The 17,988-nt window shown below is 37.8% G+C and overlaps 3 protein-coding genes across 3 annotated transcripts; 1 reads left to right on the top strand and 2 right to left on the bottom strand.

Annotated features, from left to right (window-relative positions):
* Positions 1 to 636: 636 nt before the first annotated feature.
* LOC147849504 (acetolactate synthase small subunit-like) lies at positions 637 to 4,679 on the bottom strand. The gene is made up of 6 exons (XM_087337464.1): positions 4,394 to 4,679; positions 3,096 to 3,309; positions 1,349 to 1,432; positions 1,139 to 1,207; positions 946 to 1,029; positions 637 to 849 (listed from the first exon to the last, which is right to left on the bottom strand). The coding sequence occupies exons 1-6, from the start codon at positions 4,633 to 4,635 to the stop codon at positions 652 to 654; spliced, it is 891 nt and encodes a 296-aa protein (XP_087193590.1). The 5' UTR covers positions 4,636 to 4,679; the 3' UTR covers positions 637 to 651.
* Positions 4,680 to 6,585: 1,906 nt separating this feature from the next.
* Positions 6,586 to 10,802, bottom strand: LOC147849503 (26S proteasome regulatory subunit 6B homolog). Its single transcript, XM_087337474.1, is given in 7 exon segments — positions 6,586 to 7,007; positions 7,481 to 7,564; positions 7,642 to 7,794; positions 7,889 to 8,047; positions 9,119 to 9,349; positions 10,295 to 10,684; positions 10,686 to 10,802. Coding segments are annotated over 7 exon segments (1,254 nt in total). The 5' UTR covers positions 10,788 to 10,802; the 3' UTR covers positions 6,586 to 6,872.
* Positions 10,803 to 14,408: 3,606 nt separating this feature from the next.
* On the top strand, positions 14,409 to 17,848 carry LOC147849502 (uncharacterized). The gene is made up of 4 exons (XM_087337472.1): positions 14,409 to 14,651; positions 15,171 to 15,288; positions 15,402 to 15,636; positions 17,555 to 17,848. Exons 1-4 carry the CDS (start codon positions 14,437 to 14,439, stop codon positions 17,581 to 17,583), a joined length of 597 nt encoding a protein of 198 aa, XP_087193598.1. The 5' UTR covers positions 14,409 to 14,436; the 3' UTR covers positions 17,584 to 17,848.
* The last annotated feature ends 140 nt before the right edge of the window (positions 17,849 to 17,988 follow it).

Raw genomic sequence — 17,988 nt, 5'->3', positions numbered from 1 at the left:
TTCATCGTCAAACCAAGAATTACATGGACTTCTATGGACTTAAACCAAGGTCTGAAATATAGCTAGCAATAATTTACCAATAGTCTTTTGACCCACAATATTCTCCTCTTTTTATGTTGTCCATTGAACCTGGCTATATGGACTACAACATCCACCCTAGGGCACATCTCCGAACAATGCATGCAAATACATTGTTCTTCAAATTCCATATCTTATTGGCACAATCATGAAATCTATTCTTCCATATATTTGCATGCATATCTACCTATATCAATCTCTAACTAAAGTGAAAAGTTCTTGAATTGCCCTATCACACTAGGCAATGCATGAGATAGAGTGTATCCATATAAGAAAGCTTGATAAATCCATCTGGTGATGTGTCAAACTATATCAGAGCAGGGATAGTAAACTTATATTTATAATATTTGATTGTCTTGCATTTCAGCGTATCTTAGCCCATTGTTGATTGTTGACTATATGTAAGGAAAGATTCTCCTGGGAAATCATTTTCAGAAATTTTAACACAAATATAATGGTCTATTCTAAACAACATTGTAGATGTTGCCACCATTTCCCTGCTATGATGCAAAATGCCAACAAATCCAGTTGACCAATTAAGTAGGAAATGTCAGATGTAGCATTATAGAAATGTTAGATATTGCAGATCTCATACAATATGGAGAAACAAATATAAAAAAAACTTACCTTGGATGGCAAGTCAACGTTTAAGGATAGAGAAGATCCTCCAGCAGTTGGCATCTTTTCTTGTGGTTCTCTATCAACTTCGTCATATCCATTCATTCTTCTTGATGGGAGAGTATGTCCCAATGTTTCTCTTCTTAATGCAATCTATATGTGCAAAATATAATGAAATAAAGTGTTTATTAGAACTCAATTGAATTATCAGAAAACCCATAAATGGTGTTTTAGTTTACAAGCAGATACCTTTCCTGTCCTTGCAATTTCTTTGATGCCAAATTTGTGCACAGATCTCTGGAAGGCAGCAATCTTTCCTGGATCACCCGTTAACTGTACCACAATATGATCTTATAGCTTGTAGCACAAACATGGCTATTATCTTGGGTGACAATTTAATTACTAAAAAACTCAGATTCTAGCTTCATTGCTTAAGATCTACCTCGATTGTCAGTGTGTCCTCTGAGACATCAACAACTCGACCACGAAATATGTCTATAAGCCCAAGTACCTGCACAACAAAATCAGAGTTTGAACACACTTTATCTAGAGTAAATGTGTTCTTACATTTTGAAATGCAGTGAGATTTCCAAGAAATAAAAAAATGAGCAGCAAGGTTATATCAGGCCAATTAATGAAAAAGGGATGAGACCTCAGTTCTCTCTGCAGCTGTCACGCCCAACTTGATTAGCATAAGTTCTCTTTCAACACGTTGTTCTTTCGACAAATCCTCAACCTGAAATTCACTCCATTATATGCTGAAAATATGAAAATATCTGGAACTCTTCTTTCAGACTAATTGAAGACATATCACATATTGTCAAAATGCCCTAGAATCAATCACATTACGTCACAATGAAAACCGAAAGAACAAGAAGATTGGAAACACAAAACAAGATCGAGTATTCATAAACTAGGAAACTGCATATAGAGGAATCACTCTATGAACAGAAGATGATCATACTGAAGTCAAACTTAAGTCTCCTGAACCAGTAAATGGAGAAAACAATAATTCTGCAGTTCTGGACCAAAATGAGAATCGATCCGTAGATAATCAGCCTTCTGTTAATTTAAAAAATAGACCCCACTTTTTAAACAATTTTCAAATAAATACTCAAATGTGTGAATAATACCCAAGGCCAGCCTTTTGCAAGCAAGCTATGCAAGCACAAGCAAGTCCTATCACTGTTCACGATTATTGGCAACACCTCTAGTGATCTTATAAACTCAAGGAAAAATCTGCTACATTTTCTCAGGAAAAATAAAGGGAAATTGGAGCATATATCAGATCAGTTCAACCAAGATAGAATTGGTCGAACAACAGATGAGGATAAATGTAGGTGTATACTGATATGATCTGAGATTTTCTGAACTTCAAATCCTGATTCCCAGGCTTATGGGAAAACTACACTTCGGGATAAAAATGATGTTCCAATGTCTATCTATTTTTGGCATATAAGCTCTCCTATTGTCTTTCCTGAAATTTGTTTCCGACATTTTGTAGCATCCTTCCTGTGTGTGTTACATCATACATCATGAGACAGATACAACATATTTACTTATGAGTTTTTACCAATGCAGGCATCTGAGGAGATTCTCAAATATAACATGGCTCAGTGGACGTAAGTTTGAAATATAAGCATCGCCATCCTTCCAAACACACCATGGAGACTTCCATTCACTTATTCCTACCAGATATCATTATTAGGACACTTGTGAATCCATGAGAAAGAGCTGAAAGCTCGTAACAGCTGAGAACGTGGGAGTGATTTGACATCACCTGAATTTCCTCAAGGGTTGACATATGTTGATTAAACTACCATTTGTTTGGGTTGGTAATTTCTAATTACTAATGTATGTGTTGACATATGTTGATGACTATACATGCCAAAATTACATTAACTATCATTAATTTTAGTACCGTTCATTCAAGGGTACATCCTGCAAACAAGATCCTCGTCTCCTTTTAACACCACGCTCATACTCTGTTTCTGTTCAAATAATTTCCAACAACTGCAACAGGATGGGCCTGGCAAGAGTGAGGGTGAAGGTGGCGTGGGTGGTGAAGTGTACAGCCCTTATAGGGCATAAGGGCTGTACACTTCTGGCAATAATGAGGTGTTTTGAGGGTGAGACAGTTTTCTGTGATGTTCATCAAAATGAGGTTTATGTAAAAGAACAGGTCTTCTATAAATGACCATTTGTTGATATTCATGTGAACGGCTACAAAGAGTGCATAATCATCACCAATCAGCAATTTAATGGAAGTTTAGGAATTAAACGAGCAGAAAATTTTCCATCTGAAACAAATGTGCAATGCTCCAGCTCAATTTTCAACACACTTTTAACTCCCAAATAGACTGTGTTGCAATTATTGAAAAGTTAAATGCACGCAATACCTGCATAACATTCACAAGCTTGTAAAGCTGTTGCATAACTTGTTGAAGTACACGATCAGTGCCCGAAACCACAATAGTAAATAGAGCTTTATCTTTATTAAGTCCAACTGCTAATGATTCGATATTATAACCTCTTCTTGCAAAAACCCCAGCAATGCGGTTGATCATCCCACTCTCATCACCCACATAAACAGAAAGAGTGTAACGTTTGACTCTGCATAAAAAATAAAACGAAAATAGTTGTGATCCAAATATTTGGCAGTCCTTCACTACTAAGAACCCAAACTGTATCCTTTTCATGCGTAAAAACTATGGAATTAAGAGGAAAAAAGCCAAATTTACAGGAACTCAATAGAAAATGTTATGTTTATGCTGGAATTTGTAATGTAATACATATTCCTGATCAGCAAGTTCAAGACGATTTTTTCAACAAAGACATATACACACATACAATTTTGAGCAGATGCATACTTTTTACACACATTCACACATGAAGCAGAGCCAAAAGCAAGAAAGTATGAAATAATATTAAGTTATGAGAAATCATTAATACCTCTGTGGAACTTTCCAGAACGCAAGTTCCAATATCAACCACCCACACACATATACCACAGAAAGAGCTCAACTCCAGTTCTAAGCATGCAAATAACCTTGTTATAGAAATTTTGGAAGAAAATATTGCGTTTTCTACCAGATTTCATAGGTGAACCCAAGCAAGAGTTAAATAAAAAGAAGTGACGAGAACTTACCATGAATTTAGAGGAAATCAGTAAATGTATGTACAGACACACGCACGCACACAGGCGAGACAAAATCACAGGCATGACCTACTTAAAGACAATGACAAAGATTTATACAAATGTTGCAAACAAACTTATAAATAGCAATGGGCGCGGTTCGGTTCGGTTTCTTGGCCTTGAAACCAAACCAAACCATTTATTTATATTAAAAACCAAACCAAACTGTTTAAATTTTATGAAGCCATTTAATCCAAACCGTTTATGAAAAATTTAGAACCAAACCAAATCGGTTTATCATAAATCAAAACCAAACCAAACCTATAAACCTTTAAACCAAACCACATAAGCTGAAATCGCTAAAGTGTGAAATTCAAAACCAAACCAAACCAAAACCGATAAGCCACTAAACCGCTAAACCATGAAATTCAAAACCGAACCAAAACCAAACCAAACGGGATCATAATATTTGAAACCAAACCAAACTCCTCCTTTTGTAAAGCAATAATGAGCCGGAAGAAGGAATGCATATACATATAGTCATCATCGGGATGGTATTACCTTGAGGAGCTTCTGGCTGTGAGGGATTCAGGGACCTTGCTCTCCGAAGGAATAGCTTCTTTCACAACAGAAGAAGATCGGACATTTCTGAGGAGCTGCAGAGGGATGATGCGTGATGCTCTGCGGCCGACACGAATTACGTCTACTGGTCTTCTGAGGGAGGGAGGAGAAGGGAGCAGAGGAGAGAGGGAGGTCCGTCGGCGGTGGGGCGTGGGAATGTGGGAAGTGAAGAGGCTCGCCATAGCCGGGGAGAGCTTCTCGAAAACGAAAGGAACACAGACAGACAAGACAGACTTTCTGAGTTCTAGAAAATCAAAGTATTACAGACACACACACACTCTACTATCTTCTTACTTACTTCACTAACCAAAGAAAAGAATCAAGATACATACATAGATGATTTATTTGCCCATAAATGAAAAGAAAAGAAAAGACTGAAAGAAAGAAAGGAGAGGAGAGGATTGCTCGACACACGACACACGAATTGCTTGATGGCCGGCCGGTCGGTCGGGGGCCTCTTGCTGAACCTGACTCTTGGCCCTCCGGTTCCTTGCACACCAACTCCAAACAAAATCCTCCTCATGACACTTGAAAAATAAAGCGGGGGCTAGAAAAAGACCTCAATGCCATGGCATACTTTCCAATGCAATGGTGTTGTGGAAAGAGTTTTAGGCAAAACATCGCTCATAAGATTTGGAACATGTTGTGTTTCCTTGGAGATTGCGGGGTGTGGGTGTGGGTGTGGGTGTTAGCCTCGGTGTGTATGGCGTAGCTAAACTACTAGTGCAAGACACGAGTTAAAGTCAAATTGGCCATGGCAGCTAGGTCTCAGGTGATCAATCTTTTTTGCAAGTCCATACCTTACTATCAAATTTTTTTTATTTTTTATTTTGTGTGTGTGTGTGTGTGTGTGTGTTTAGTTCCTTGGACACTAACTCCAAAAAATTCCTCATACAATGCCAAACAAAGTGGGAAAAGAAAAACTCCATGTTGTGGCATACTTTCGAATGTAATGATCTTGTGAAAAGAGATTTAAGCAAAAACCACTCAGAAGATTCGGAGAATGTTGTGTTTCCTTAGATATTGTCTAAGTAGAAAAGGTTGTTTGTGTTTTGCGATGAGATTACATTATGTTCCTTTGAACCAAGAATTCAAGCCTCTTTAAGTAGTGCCTTTGAAAATGTGGGTGCTCCTTCTACAAGAAGAACAACTGAAAGTGTCACCGGCATTATTGTTATAAAAGGGTTCGGCAATATCACTCTTAGTCATACGAAATGTGGTCCTTGGACAATAATAAGAACAATGAATAATCTTATGTTGTATATTGGTTGCTTTAAGGAGTTATGTTTCCCAATGGTTTATTATTTTGCATATGTTAAAAGATATTTTCATCAACACCTAAGAGCAATGTATCATGTAACAATGAAAATATACAAACAAATCATGATAGGGATTGACGAATCTAGGTGATTGAGTTGTTATGAATTATTGTAGTACTCAAAAGAGGAAGATGATGTGAGGCTAAAGTGTAGGGTTACATGAACACCATCATTGGGAGAAGATATTGTATCGATATTTGTTTCCCACAAACTTTTTCACAATGGAACCTTACTATAGCACAAAACTTTTTCCCTATCATCAAATGAATTTTTATTCCATTTTGAGACCACCTAGTGGCTCCAAATGCTTGTTTCAATGATAAAGCAATTTCATTTCTACAAGTGCTCAAGCCCATTCATGTACATAATTAACATATTAAGATACGATTGGTATTAGGATACTAAGAATACAAAGAGGATTCTTTTTCCACTTATGCAAGCAATTCATAATTCAATGCAGGGTACTTGAAATGAATCAGACTTTGGAGAGACGAGTGTAGAGAGACCTAGACAAAAAGAGATAAGAATAGCACTTGCATGGACATAGTTAACAGTTGAAACGCAACAAATCACCAAATATTTAAAATAGATTTGCAAGCTACGCAAATAGACACTATCATGTCCATAAATGTAGATTAAGAAAGTTTTACTGATAAGGAACTAGAACTTATTAACATCAATTCCTGTGTGGATCAGCTTTCATTAAAAAAGACCACCTGCATTGAACTAGTTTACATTCTTTGAACCACATGTGAACTTTAGATATTCTTACTAATCAACAGCAAGCACAACACTTCAAAACTACAACAAGTGTTAAAATGACTTAAACAAATTAATGATTTGGACTATTCATTACCCATCATCCTCAGACAGTTATACAGCACAAGCGAACACTTAAACAACACCCATCACTCCCCTTCAGGAGAGTTTTGAATGGCATATGCTACTCAAATGACCTGAATCTGTTTCTCCCTTCTACTCTTCTTCAGAAAAGAATAAGAAGATTTGCAAATAATCATATATATTATCAATGGCCAAGTACCTCTATCATGTCTCAAGACTTTTCATTTTCTAATATGGCCTAACAAATTTTTTTAAATCTACTTGTAAAACTCAAAATCAGTGTCTGATTTCTTCACATTGGACCTGTAGCCTTTATCAAAATCCTTGGGAAGTATAACATATCGGTTCTTCCTAACAGCATGTAATCCAGCTTCTTGACAGATGGCTGCAATCTGCAGCATATGGACACAAATAACTCCTCATGTGAGATACTAGTAGAGAATAATAAAAAGAAATTATCATAACTATCTAAATAAGCTCATAATTATGCTCTTACAAAATATATTAAACAAGACATTACATGCTGCACTACCCCTCTGATTTCTAAATATTATGATGAATTAACCTTTTGAAACCAATAAGAGACTTGCACTAATTAAATTCAATAGACAAAAGATTCCCCTATCTTTAGAGACGTCAAAAACTTTAATACTTACGTTTGGCTTTGCAAAAGGCTTACCAAATGTGGAACTCTTAAAACTATAGATTATCTCTTTCTTAGTAAGCCAGATGCTAGTAAACACATTACACTGCTCTCAGAACCTATATTCTATACTGCATTCTTCCGAGGGTTTTCTACAACCACTTGCCAAATCATGTTCATTCATTATTCTGATTTCTAATCAAAACCACAAGATTCACATACCTCTGCAGCGCTGATTTTATCTGGCCGCGACACATAATCCTCAAGATCAACCTCATCACTGAGATTCATTTTCGCAGTGCAAACCTGTATAACCTACTGTTAAGAAACATGAATATATTGGAAGTATGCTTAGCTTCACTACTTGTAAGGCAAGAAATGACCTGAAACACAAGCCGCTTCTGTCTCCGATCTGGTAATGGAAACTCAATTTTCCTGTCTAATCTTCCTGGACGCAGTAGTGCTGGATCCAGTGTATCAGCACGATTAGTAGCCATTATTACTTTGACATTCACTGTCTGGTCAAAACCATCCATCTAGAAGGAAGAAGCCCACTTTCACTACCGCATGAGTATTGAAGAAAACAAATATGAAGCAAAAATGAATTCAAATATAAAACATTAAAAGCACCTGATTTAACAATTCCATCAAGATACGTTGCACTTCTCTGTCAGCACCTGTCTGTGCATCAAAACGGGCAGTAGCGATGGCATCTATCTCATCTATGAAAATGATAGCTGGGGCATTTTCTTTGGCAAGACGGAAAACATCCCGGACCATTCGAGGACCCTAAGACAATGAACAGTGTCACTTTAGCAATACTATGCTCAACATTTCTATTTCACATCATTCTTCCTCCCCTCACCACCTCCCCTCCCTTTGAAGGACAAGACAGTTCCAAAGTTCATTCACATGGTGGAATTTTATATGGAATGCCTATAAACTAAAGAAAAGAAAAGCCTCACCCAAACTCTGAGAAAAAACATCCTAACTCAAGGCGGCATGAGAAGAAACAGAAATAAATTCTTCAGAAATGTTTGTCTATCAAACAGCACACTAAAATTGTACAGATACATTCCAAACAGGCATTTAACCTTGCACCTAAAGATAAAAATTGAGATGAATACATTGGCTATTTTTGCATGCAGTGAAGAAAGAAATCGTAGAAGTGGATCTATCTATTTAAGCGATGAATTAATGAAGAGGTTGACAGTGATTGTGATATCAATTGTGACAGTTTTGAAGAGATTTCAAAATGTAGAATATAACACATAAACACTGAAGCTTCATATTGATTACTGCAGCTTACTGTTTGTCCTAGCATCAAAGGTGACTCATACATAAGAATTAGTTTTGGCTTTATTCTTTTTATCTCCTGCCATCTACCTGGATGTTCCTCCTCTATTACTTATGTGTGTAATTATCTTCTATTTCAAAGAATCTAATGGATTTCTTTTTATTATTTGCTTTTTATCCCTGGCTCTTTTCTCCTTTCAGCTATCACATAAGTTTCTTCCACAGTTGCAAATATCAAAGGTTTGAGTTTTCAGCAGACCAGTACAATACAGTCACTTGCAACTTTGTGGCCAGTTTAACATGTCTGCATTAGTCATGCTAACTTTAGCAATAACATTAGCTGTTTGACTGTGGATCAGGATAATCAAATCACCTTGAATCGAACAAACCTCAAACCATCTTGTATGTAGTCACCTTCTGTAAGTTTTACAGAATACATTCTTTTTAGATTGCTGAAATATAAACTTGTTTTACCTTATTCTCCTTAATACTCAACTCAATTTCTCACGCCAGACCATAACACAATACACTTAAAAAGACGTGGTAACTATTTTTACATATTACCTCTCCCAGGTATTTCTGTACAAACTCCGAACCGACAACTCGAATAAATGCAGCAGTTGTGTGATTAGCAACAGCCTTTGCCAACATTGTTTTTCCTGTGCCTGGAGGCCCATATAATAGAACACCTCGAGGGGGATCTATTCCAATTTGTTTGTATAGTTCATGATGAGTTAAAGGAAGCTCAACAGCCTCACGAATTTCCTGCTTTTGAATATCACATCCTCCAATGTCCTGTCAGCAATTGAATAGAAAGAGGTCAAAAAGTAATGATTCATTTAAGCTCCTACATGCCAGGGTTCATAATAATAAAAAATGCACTCTTGGGATCAGAATAATTACCACCATATCCTGCTTTTCAGACTAAATGAATTCCAAAATCATTGAAGCAAAGGAAAATATGTGTACACTCTGATCACTTACATTGTAGATAACATTCAGATTCTCAGACTGGACAAACTACAAGAATGGACTAACAAAACTCAAAACATTTCTCTAGATGAAAATGTATAAGCATCACACGTGTGTTTTGACACTTACAATGTAAATGACAAAACAAATTTCCAATTCAAGGAAAAACTATGGATGTATGTATACCATCATTATATCAGGCTTCTCAAACTCAACAATATTTAAAACATGTCACATCAAGGGAAGGACGTGCATGTATGGTTTCTCATTTCAGTGTAGGTATCACCCAGCTTCTCTAACAAAACAAAATTTCCAAAAAGCAATAAACAAAAAATGACTTACAACACATGGAATATTAGGTTTCTTACAATAAACAAAATCCCAAACATAAAGTAAACCAAATTCAGAAATATTTGCAAAAAATGAAAATGCATTTGAGCATACTCTTTTGCTTCTCCAAGTAAACAAGATTACAAAACATGGACAGAACAAAATAGAAAATTCCGAACCAGCAGTAAACAAATTCAAGTAGGTAGGGATATACACAACAATCCAAAACAAAATACAATAAATCAGAACAAAACAATATATGAAACCCTAAATCTTAAATGCTAATCAAATGCAAATTAAAGAGCAATATATATTTTCCAAACATTTCACATGCCAGAATATGTATATTGCATTATCTGATCAATTACATTGTAGATATAAATAATTGAGGGAATTCACAGTGTTACAAAACCTTGGAAGTATTATCTAATTACTTACATTGTAGGTAACATCTGGCTTCTCGGACTGGCTGAGGAGAGAGATGCTCGAGTCAGCCTCGGGAGGCAACACATCCACGAGAGCATTAGAATGCCGATGGAGAGCAACCGAAGCAGACGGCTTCAAAAGCTCTCTGTCGATGGTACTCAGAATCCGAACATAGTAATTTGATCCAGTGGTTGAACTAACGATTCCATTGTTCTGATCCACCATCTCCATGAACTGTCCGATCACCAAAGGCACCGACTGTATACGTTTCACCTCCTCCTGAGCCCGAAGGAGCTCTCTCTTCAGGTTCTTCTGCTCTTCTTTGACGTACTCTTCCTGGATGTCGAGGAACTCGAGCTGCCTGGAGAGGGACTTGTAACGGACGTAAAGATCTTCTTCTTCGAAGTGGTCGGAGGGAAGGCGAGGGGCGGGGGGGGCGGGAGGGAGGGGGGTGTTGGTGAGGGAGGGGGGAAGGGGAGTCGACAGCCATGGCGACGGCACTCATGGCGATAAGACCAGGCAAGGCAGTGGCAGGCACAGAGGAGGGGAGCGAGAGAGAGAAAGGGAAGGTTTTCTCTGCGTCTGCGTCTGTGCCTGCGTAGCTTTCTCTGCACGGAAAGAAACAGAATGGAGGAAGGAGAGAGACGAAGACGAAGAGAGAGAGAGAGAGATAGAGATAGAGAGAGAATGAAGTGGAGGAGGAAGGCCTCTTCATTTCTCTGGTTTCGCTTTTGTGTGAGTTTATGGAAATTGCAAGAATACCCCTCCACTTCCTCCATAGCCTCCTCTGTTGGTAAGGTTGCCCAATGGAGACCATGAGGTCATGGGTTCAACCCCCTACATTCCACAATGGCATCTAGTGAATTATGAGGTAAGGTTGCCCAATGGAAGACCAGGAGGTCATGGGTTCAACCCCTACATTCCACAGTGGCATCTAGTGAGTTACGAGGTAAGGTTGCCCAATGGAAGACCAGGACATCATGGGTTCAAACCCTACATTCCACAATGGCATCTAGTGAATTATGAGGTATGTATGAAGTGTCTAATAGATAGGTAAGACAATCAGGTCTCAAACCCAAGATGTAAAGCTTGTAGTGTAACAACTTACCACTAGGGTAAACTAATTATGTTAATAAAAAATGCTAGAGAGAGAGAGAGGGGCATGTGGTCCATCGGCGAGTATTTCTCTTCATAAGGTGCGTGCTCGAGGACATGGATGTATGGACATGAATACGAAGCTAAGGAAAATGATGCTCGTGCTAGCTTAATGCTTATCGCTAGGAATGAAAACAAAGAAAGTGTTGACGTCCCTCAGGCTGACAAATGAATGGTTGGATAGCAACCCTAATCCCCCCCCCCCCCCCCCCCCCTGGAGCCAAGGCAAAGTGGAGGACAAGACAAAGAAGAATCCTCTTTGTGATTGTCTATGTTATCTATCTATCTTTGTCTTAGTCATTTGTCTCTACGTGACAATGGAAATGAAGAACTAACATGGGGCTGATAAATAGTTGTAGATGAAGAAAACTCCTTTTCGCACGAATCCTCTTTTTAAGGTTTCAAATATGTTTCCAACTATGTATGTAACCATCAAAAAAAGGAAAGCTCTAGTGATTTTTTGCACATCATCTAGTGAACTAAGGGAGATTTCCAAATATATACCTCCCATGATGTACATATATAATACACCCAAACCATCCCTTTACGGTTGGTTACCTTTTCACACTTTTCTCTTAGACATATCACCTCTAAGAAAAATAGTTGTTCAACTTTAGATGGATGTGAATAGAGATACTGATTAAATCACATTGTTTTAGGGTGTATTGGTGGCAAAGAAGAAAGTGAGCATCCATGACCATGCAATCATCATCATTGAGGATAACTCCTCTTCACCCAAGTTTGCATTTACCATTCTTTGTATACATCAAATAAAAAATAAGAAAGGAGAAATTTTGATTTCCCACCTATGAAGATACCCCATTGTCTTTCCGATAATGGGAAATTGCACATATAACCTTCCCTTTGTATTAAGAATTGATATCAGAAGTCTAGTTATATTCCCATTTATTTGAACGAAATATCCCTTTTTGTGTATATTACACATTGTTGTCCATATATATGTTCGGGACATTATTTATACTCACACGTCGATTCATAAACAACATTGGTTGCCATCTATTCTTATTGATTGCATCGATAATATGCATGTTTAACTATATTAACAAATGAAAGAGAATGTATGAAGGAAAACTTATTGTTTTCACGTTGTTTACTTTATGGATTTGTTTGGATGATTGAAATTCTAGTTTCAATGGTACAACCATAAGGAGAGGTATTTATCTTTTAGATTATGAACGTGTCATAAGTTTACAAAACCCATCAAATCTACCCCTCAAAATTTTGGAAATATTAATATGTATTCACTCCTTTTGTATAAAGTGCAAGGTAGGTTATCGTGTAGGTGCTATAATTAAGCCCATCTCGATTTGCATAAATTGGAGCAAAGCCCATCAACGTAAATGAGTATGTGTTTATTGTAATAATGTTAATTGAATATGCATTAATTGTTACTAGATTTCCCAAATATAATTCATGACTAGTGTATTACCATCATGCTCAATGGCCCATCTATCTTTAACAATTCCGTCTCACACTAAAACATGCACATCAAATGAATGTTTTCGCTCCATCGTTTGAGATGGGTGGGTTGGATCAAAGTCCCCTTACACTTGTTTGATGTGGGTATAACATGCACCCAAATCACATGCATGAGACACGATCGCATATGATCCACACTTTGGCGTTTGTTCACCATGTAACCATCTTCACTTTCATGCAACGTTAAACTTTAAGCTTACACTTGATGACTTTTATATCCAATCATTTGTATTCTATAGCATGATGATTTGGCATGACATTGCAATGGATGGAAGGCAACATTTTTTAATGTCAAATTGAATGTGCAAGGAAAAAGTGTGGGGTGTAAAGCATTTGAAGGGTGATGTAGTTATAGAACTAATCATTAATAAAATAACATATGATCAATGAATGAAATGGATGCAAGACACTTTCCCTCAAGCAAAGGAATTGATATGGACCATAAACATCATTGGCACCCCATACCACCACCGAATATTGCCTAAGATCATGCCCCGGAAGCAAATTCACAAACAAGAGCTATTGTTAGTGAGAGCCTCGCCATGGCGGTGGCAGTGTCCCAAACATCATTCTAATCGAGACATTCCTCTCGCTCTAATGAGGAGGTTACATCCCCCCCTAGATTTGTTTTTACTTCGAAACCCAAATTTTCAAAGGTCACATAACTTATATGTGGACCCTAGGGATCGGCTAGTTGGTTTGGCCTGATCCAATCCAAACCGGCTAAGCCTAAACCGTTTTGGCGATCTCAAACTTGAACCGAACCGGTTTGGAAACCTCTCTTTCTCTTCTTTTATTTTAGTTTTGATGATTGGATAAACACTCATTTTTGTTGTAAACCAATTGTCTCATGGGCCAAATTTGGCCTTAGAAGAAGTTAATATATATATATATATATATATATTTCTTTCTCTCTCTCTCTCTCCCTCCCTCCCTCTCTTTCTATCTCCCCCCCCTCTCTCTCTAAAGTTTCTAAACGGCTTATCCAGCTTGAGCCGGTTTGGCGAGGTTCAAGCCGATCCGATCCGAGCTCAAACCATTAAGGCAAGTTCAACAAGCCTAAACCGAGCCGCTAAGCTGCTTTAAGCCGGCTAAGCCAAACGGTTTAGGCTTGAGCCGAGCCGTTGCCGATCCCTAGTGGACCCTCGGCCTCCGTCATGCGACCATATGGGCGTCAGCCCATATCGGTCACATGACTATTTTGGCCAACCATCCCATATGGCCGTCGGTGCCCAGATCGATCGGTCACGTGGCCATTTTGGCCGGCCATCTCAGTCACGTGACCATATGCATGCCGTCATGCCCATTATCGCTCACGTGCCCATTTTTGGGGCCGGCCATCTCAGTCACGTGACCATCATCGCCATCCGCCATATCCCACGGCATTCACCTGCCGTCGTCTCAGTCAGAATCATGTTTTTCTCTAATCGCTCTGCCTTCTCCTCTCTGTCTGTCTGTGATCTGTTCTGTGATCTGTCTGTCTGTGCTTCGCGGTATTGATGATGCGGCGTACTGCACTTGGACGGAGGGAGGTCGCGGAGAGCTGCTTCGATTACTTGGCCATGGCGATGGTTGACACCTATTGTTCAAGAAGAGACCAGCTTCTTCTTCTTCTTCGTCTTCATCCTCATCCTCGTTCTGAAGTTAAGCCTGAGCTGCCTGGAAGACGGTTAGAATCCATGGGTTACCAGGTTGGATCACAACTGGTTGAAAGGTAATAGCTTCTTAAATATTTCTGTTACCTCCTTTCTTTTTTTGGTTTTATTTTCCTTCTCTACTCGATCGTTTTTCTGTATTTTTCCTGTTACTACCTAGATCTTCTGTGAAACTCCCAAGGTCTGCTTTCCCAATGCTCTTCAGATTTATTTACTCCATGGAAGTTTCTTTGTTGAAAACGAGTCGAAAACTAATTGAAAACCAGTTGAAAAACGTCTCATCTGCTCTTTTTCCATATCCCGTTCCTACACCTCGTCCTGCTATTTACTGCATTTTCCTGTTCATCGGTGGAGGTTTCTGGCTCGAGATGAAAGTGTTTCCAAATATTTGGTCTGGTTTCTTCTTGTCCCAGAATATTCCATCCATTATTGCATTCGTTAGCTATGGTTTTCCTTTTGCTTATTTGGTCCGATTTCTTCTTTTTCCAGGAATACTCCCATCCATTATTGCATTCATTAGTTATGGTTTCCGTTGCTTTTGATTTCACGTTTTCAATACATCTTCTTCAACTATTCAGATACACAAAAGAACGACCCTGGTTTACTGACCATCTGGAAGCAATCAAATTCATATGCAAGGATTTCTGGGCAGAAATATTTAAGAAGCAAGTGGATAACTTGAAGACAAATCATCGTGTAAGTTGGAGTTTAATAAGACCCAGTATGTGCGCTATTTTTAATGTACCCCAGTCAAATTTGGCTATAATATATCGCATAATTCTGACAAGTTGTTTACCCTCTTCGTGCAGGGTGTATTTGTTCTACAGGATAATCAGTTCCGATGGCTAACATGCATATCTTTAGATGCTCCACCAGACAGCAAGGATGAAACTTCTGCAGAAGATTCTGTCTCTAACAATACTGCATTAGAAGCAAGAGCAGCTAGTGATTATCTTTACTTCCCATGTGGTCTAATTCGTGGGGCACTGACAAATATTGGAGTTCCATGTGACGTTTCTGCTGAGGTTGTGAGACTTCCTGCATGTAAGTACATTGTCCCTTGGATTGACAGTATCGTAATCATTGTTTTAATTCACTACAAGCAATAACTGATTTGTGTATTTACCATCATATCTTCCTGAGGTCATATACTAATGGTACTCTCAATATTCTGAACATGGTTGTTTTGCAGCACAATTTGATTTTGTTTATTAGATCATAGTCCTCTGAAACGCATGCATTAGGTTAGCCTCATTCAAGTAAATCTGAACATATACTGAATGTCTGTGATTTGAACACAATCCAGTTTTGGTTGTCAGACCAGTCCTCCAAAAGATGTATGATTGGTTGACCCAAAAACTCAATTCACAAAAACGTGGACCAGAAATAACAATCCTACCATGATTATATATCCTTCACATCTCGGAATATATGGTGCAAATCCAACTCCTTAGAGCATATGGAATCCCTTAAGATTAATAAAGCAAAAATGCTCACAGCCAGTTATAGTTTGGAATGAAACCTTGCGTTCTTGAAGATTTGTACCTTTCATATTGATACATCCATAGCCTGATGATGGGTTATGATGTATTCTCATCCCTATACTTGGTGTTTACCAGATTGAGTTTGCTTAACCATCACACGTTGATGGTTTAGAGAGTTCTTGTGAGGGTTCTGCTGAAGATATGAAAGAGAACGACAAAGGTATATGATGATAAAGTCCATAGTCTGGCCAAAGCTCAACTGAGGTAAATTTGTGAACTTGATAATGCTGAATGAAAATATATTGTATATCAAATATTAGAGGATTCAAATAGCATGAGCAAATGGAGTGAAGTTAAAATTAAGTTTAATTGGTGAGGATTGTGTCTGTTGGCAAGTTTCACTTCTAGAAATGGATTCTCATGGTTGCAAAAGCTAGAAGTGACATCATAACATTGAAAATCTGTTCTGTTGAGTGAACTACAACTTTTCAAACATCTTCACCACTGTGTATTTGGCGTTAAATTGAAAGAGGTTTCATCCAAATGCTTTATGGAGAGGTCTTGGTCAGAATATAGTGCTCTTTAAAACAAAACTGGTTAAGTGATTGACACATATGTCCGAGTTATGCTAAGAAATAGTTAGCATTGTTAAAAGTGAGGAAACCACCCTATTATTTTGTATGTGGACCTCCTTGTTGCATGGAGAAAATTGGTTCTTGAAGAGAGACCAAGATTACAAAAATCTCGATCTTTACAAGCCATGGCTCATATCATTAGAGGGCTCACGTGACCCTTCATGCGATGTGCTACTTTGTTAATTTCTTCTGCATACCGAGTCAGTGGAAATTAACTGTTGTTAATCGGTTGACGACGATGAGTTCTATAATCTATCAAACCTTGGAGATCAAGGAACACTATATAATAATATAAACATTTGAACTGCTTGTGCAAGTGTAAAATGCATTGATGCAGGAATTGGTTTTCAATGCTGTGGAGGAGAATAAGAATTCACCTTTTATAAAGTCTTTTGCTTTTTCTCTTATAAATCCAGTTTTGCATATTCTGTTTTGTTTTTCACTTCTGGTTTCAATGCCTTCTATTATATTTATTTTTATTATTATTGAGCATTAACCTTATACTCCACTGTTATGTTTGTGCTGCTCTTTTACTTTAAAGTTAGCTGCTTCACCTGAGCCCTATTCCCCTATACTTGTCATATGTAAACACTTAATCAGGCTGCTGGAGTACATGTTAGAACCATGGCAAGTCGATATCATCCAATCTTTGATAATGAAAACAATGAAATCTTGTTTTTTTGCCATCTCATTTACAACAAAGATTATTGGACTAATAAATCAATGTGTACCTTATTCAATGTAAAAAGGCCATATCTTTAAGTAGCATAAAGAAATAAGAGTGGTTTAAACTTATACAAACATAGTTTTTTAAATGGAGATGTTCCTCCTTTATTTTGACAGGTTCGTTTGTAGTTCGTATCAAAGCATGAATTCTGGATTTGAGGGGTAGCACTTGTCAGATTTTCGGCGTATACTTCTAGTCAAAACTCTGTGTGTATATGTCTTCTTCAGATCATGTGAAATTTATGCTTTGCAGTTGGGAAGTGGGCTTGTTCCTTGTATATTCTTTTTTGTATATATTGGATGAATAGCATGGTATTCTTCTGTAGAGAAACATCTCCAGTTTCTGGAAAATGTAAATATCATACACATGTCATTTGATAATTGTATCATGCTTTTATCTTTATATAGTAATAGAGCATCGAGAGTTGCATGTGATCTCCACATGCATGCCATGAAAATGTTTCTTTTTATCTCATATTTATGCTTGAGAAAACCTAAACTGATGGAATACTTGATGAGGATGCAAGAGTCATGTGCTCATCTGGGTTTGA

Source organism: Azolla caroliniana, unplaced genomic scaffold (assembly GCF_043228905.1).
Source record: "Azolla caroliniana isolate FFs.n. ecotype wild unplaced genomic scaffold, voAzoCaro1.0.p SCAF_48, whole genome shotgun sequence".
NCBI lineage: Eukaryota > Viridiplantae > Streptophyta > Polypodiopsida > Salviniales > Salviniaceae > Azolla > Azolla caroliniana.
This window is presented reverse-complemented; position numbering and strand designations above follow the sequence as displayed.